The sequence below is a fragment of the Colobus angolensis genome, unplaced genomic scaffold, assembly GCF_000951035.1.
Source record: "Colobus angolensis palliatus isolate OR3802 unplaced genomic scaffold, Cang.pa_1.0 Scaffold42, whole genome shotgun sequence".
Taxonomy (NCBI): Eukaryota; Metazoa; Chordata; class Mammalia; order Primates; family Cercopithecidae; genus Colobus; species Colobus angolensis.
This window is the reverse complement of record NW_012117599.1, coordinates 3,299,949-3,303,304: the sequence shown is the minus strand read 5'-3', so window position 1 is coordinate 3,303,304 and position 3,356 is coordinate 3,299,949. Positions and strand designations below refer to the sequence as shown.

General features: G+C 42.2%; 1 protein-coding gene across 2 annotated transcripts in view; it reads left to right on the top strand.

Moving 5' to 3' along the window:
* The first annotated feature begins 290 nt into the window (after positions 1-290).
* Positions 291-3,356, top strand: part of LYG2 (lysozyme G-like 2) — a 12,652-nt gene continuing 9,586 nt past the window's right edge. Inside the window, exons 1-2 of one of the 2 annotated variants that reach the window (XM_011956559.1) lie at positions 291-370; positions 1,104-1,171. In XM_011956559.1, the coding sequence (XP_011811949.1) occupies positions 1,129-1,171 (43 nt within the window). In that variant the 5' untranslated portion in view covers positions 291-370; positions 1,104-1,128. Of the gene's footprint in view, positions 371-1,103; positions 1,172-3,356 lie in introns of those variants that run through there. The other variant, XM_011956560.1, reaches the window with a different exon arrangement.

The window sequence follows — 3,356 nt, the reverse complement described above, 5'->3', positions numbered from 1 at the left end:
TGGGGTCACCTAAGTCCTAAGTACTATTATAACCAGGCCTAATGAGGTCAATGGTTTAAAGAGAGGGTTTTAAACCATATATAAAGCTCCTCTAATGATGGCTGGTACAGGAAGAAGGTAAGAAAAGCCCGGTGAGTCTTCATGCTGGTGTTTTAAAAGTTTCCTCCACAGCAGTAGAGCCACACTGATGTCTACTCGGTTGAAGCCAGGTGCGCAGTGATCTACTGACTAATGGATTCTCCCATTGTTAAACCTATGTTACAGGACCAAGGCCACCGCTTTGGAAAAGCCTGAAGTGCGGTTTACTGCTGAGTACAGAAGACATTTGCAAACAGAGAGGGGAGATTTTCTCTGTAAGGTTGCAAACAAGGTTAGTGCTGGCCTTCTTATATCTTGTAAAACTTGTAAGTTACCATTTGAATGAAAGCAAGAATAGAGCTGATTGAGGAAGAAATGGAGCAGAGGAAACCTCTTCTAAGTCCTGTTCTTTGATGCTCCTGTTGGTATTTTGTTTTATTTTGTTTTCCCTACAGAGATCCTAGTGTAAGAACGGAAACACCCAGGCATGGTGGCGCGCATATGTGGCCCCAGCTACTCGGGAGGCTGAGGTGGGAGGACCGCCTGAGCCCAGGAGTTTGAAACCATAGTGAGCTATGATTATGCCACTGCCCTCCAGCCTGGGTGACAGAGCAAGATCCCATTTCTAAACAAACAAATGAAAAACCAAAACTGATCCTTGAAGGCAGGGGTAGGGCGAATAACTAGAATGAAAGATCAGTTGTTTTTTATTTTTAAAGAAAGGGAACAAAATTGTGGGGTTACCAAGCTTAAAGATGGGATGGGAGTGTATATCTGGTTACATACGTAAGATATGCATGGCCCATGTCAATATGAAATTGGATTGAAGTGAGTTGGGAGTTTATGCTTAGGAAAGAGAGTGCGCTAACAAACCATGTATGAGCCTGTGAGAATACTATCTTGAAACTGGGAAATGAATACTGGATTGGAAACAACTCTGAACTTTTAAAAATAACAATGCAAATTTTTCTCTAGGAAATTTTCAAGTTTTAAAATTAACCAGTTTCTATTTCAAATCAGAGCAGGTCCTGGAAGATCAGATTCCCCGCCATGTTATCCTCTGTGGTGTTTTGGGGACTAATTGCCCTCATTGGTAAGTCACTGGCTGAGATTTAGCATTGTTCACCGGGTGTCCACAGAAACCTCCAGCACAATAATGAATCAGAAAGAGCAATGATTACCTGCAATGGAAGAGTGAGCTCTCATTCTGACCGGCTTGGCCATTAATCAACTATTATTTCTGTAATTAGCAGTGTGTTCTGCTTGCTAAGCAGGTGAAAAACAGAATCTATGGGAATTTCAAATAATCTAATATTTATTGATCTGCTTACTTCCTGTCTGACAGTGCACCTATCAGACTGGATATCTTACTGAGAGATATATGGAACAGTGTCTTGGAAGCAAAACACATGAAGAGAAAATTATCAATGCCAAGCAGTGGATGAGAGTTCAATGTGTGTTGGTGGGAAAAAAGCACTAGTCTGAGAAAGGTTTGGGAGGAAGAGCTCACATCCAACTAGAATGCTCAGATGTGAAAGGCTTTTGCGGGGGATGTGTCAACTGAAGAATGCTTGGTGATTTAATAAGAAAAGGGAAGAGCCTGCTGGATGGGAAGAATGATTTCAGTAAAAGAGGAGAGGCAGAAATGAATGAAAAGTCTTTGGGTCAGTGTGGCCTGGACAGAAGAGGGGATTTCTCAGGGGAAGGCTGGAAAGATAGGTTGGTCAGTTGGTGAGAGATCTTGAACAAGAGAATGTTAAAACTTTGACCTAAGCAAAATGACAAGCCATTATGAACAATGTTCAAGTTGTCTTTAGTTATAGAATGGTGACTGAAAAGAAAGTGTTTCTAAAATGTTTAATTCTAAATTTGGAAAGACAAGGCTACCCAAAAGTAATTTCCAGTCACTTATGGTCAAAAGCAGGGCAACCTAGTTTTAAATTTTTACTCCTTTTTAAATTGCCAGGTGAGAGCAAAGTTAAATAGCCAGCAGATTAATTATGAGCTACCATATCAGCTGTGTATAGCTGAAAGGTGACTCTTAATTTAAAAAGGACTTGTGTGTTTGTAATGCCTACACAAGCAGCGTAGGGTCCATGGTCATATTCCAGTTCCCTTAAAGCAGTGGTTCATAAACTTTATGTGTAAGAGTCAACTGGGAATGCTGGGTAAAGTGCAGGTTCTTTAGCCTTATACTGCAAGATTCTGGTTCAGTAGATCTGGTGTGAAGAGCCCAGTGATAAACTTTTTTTTTTTTTTTGAGACAGAGTCTAGCTCTGTCGCCCAGACTGGAGTGCAGTGGCGCAATCTTGGCTCACTGCAAGCTCCGCCTCAGGGGTTCACACCATTCTCCTGCCTCAGCCTCTCGAGTAGCTGGGACTACAGGTGCCCGCCACCATGCCCAGCTAATTTTTTTGTATTTTAGTACAGATGAGGTTTCACTGGGTTAGCCAGGACGGTCTTGATCTCCTGACCTCGTAATCTGCCCACCTCAGCTTCCCAAAGTGCTGGGATTACAGGAGTGAGCCACTGCGCCTGGCCCAGTGATAAGGATTTTTAATAAGCATGTATGGTAACTTTGATGCCTGTGATCTGTGGGCCACACAGTGAGCTGGCAAAGACTGCCTCCCAGTGAAATGACATTGAACCTGTTGATATAGGGACAGTTGATCCAGATTATTTAAACAATCCCTTTCTGTCTCATTCCTTCATCCATCCAACTATCCATTCTTCTATTCAGCAAATATTTATTAAATGTCCACTTTGTGCCAAGCATTGTTCCAGGTGCTGAGGAGGATATAGCAGAGAAAAACATCTAGTATCTGACCTAATGAAATTTATCTTCTAGTGAGAGGAACGAACAGAAAGAGAGTGAGAGGAACGAACAGAAAGAGAGTGAGAGGAAAAAAGGAAGAGAGAGGGAAAGAGTGAGAGGAAAGAAGGGAGATAAAAACATTTCACCTGTAAAAATTTTTGATGTGTCTCTAACATATAAGGACAAGCTCTAGCACAAAAAGATGTTCCTGGTTCATCTTGAACATTTTCTGCCCCAGGCTAGCAATCAGCCATTATTCTGAGGAGCGCTGGTTCCTCTTAGCAGGAAATGGTATTTAGAGACCACAGTGTGGGAAGCAAAAGTGCTCCATTGCTATGGAGTTGTCGTTTATTTCAGGTATTTTCAGTGGCGAGAACTAGAAAATATGTATTTTTAAAAGAAAAACAGGCCGGGCACGGTGGCTCAAGCCTGTAATCCCAGCACTTTGGGAGGCCGAGACGGG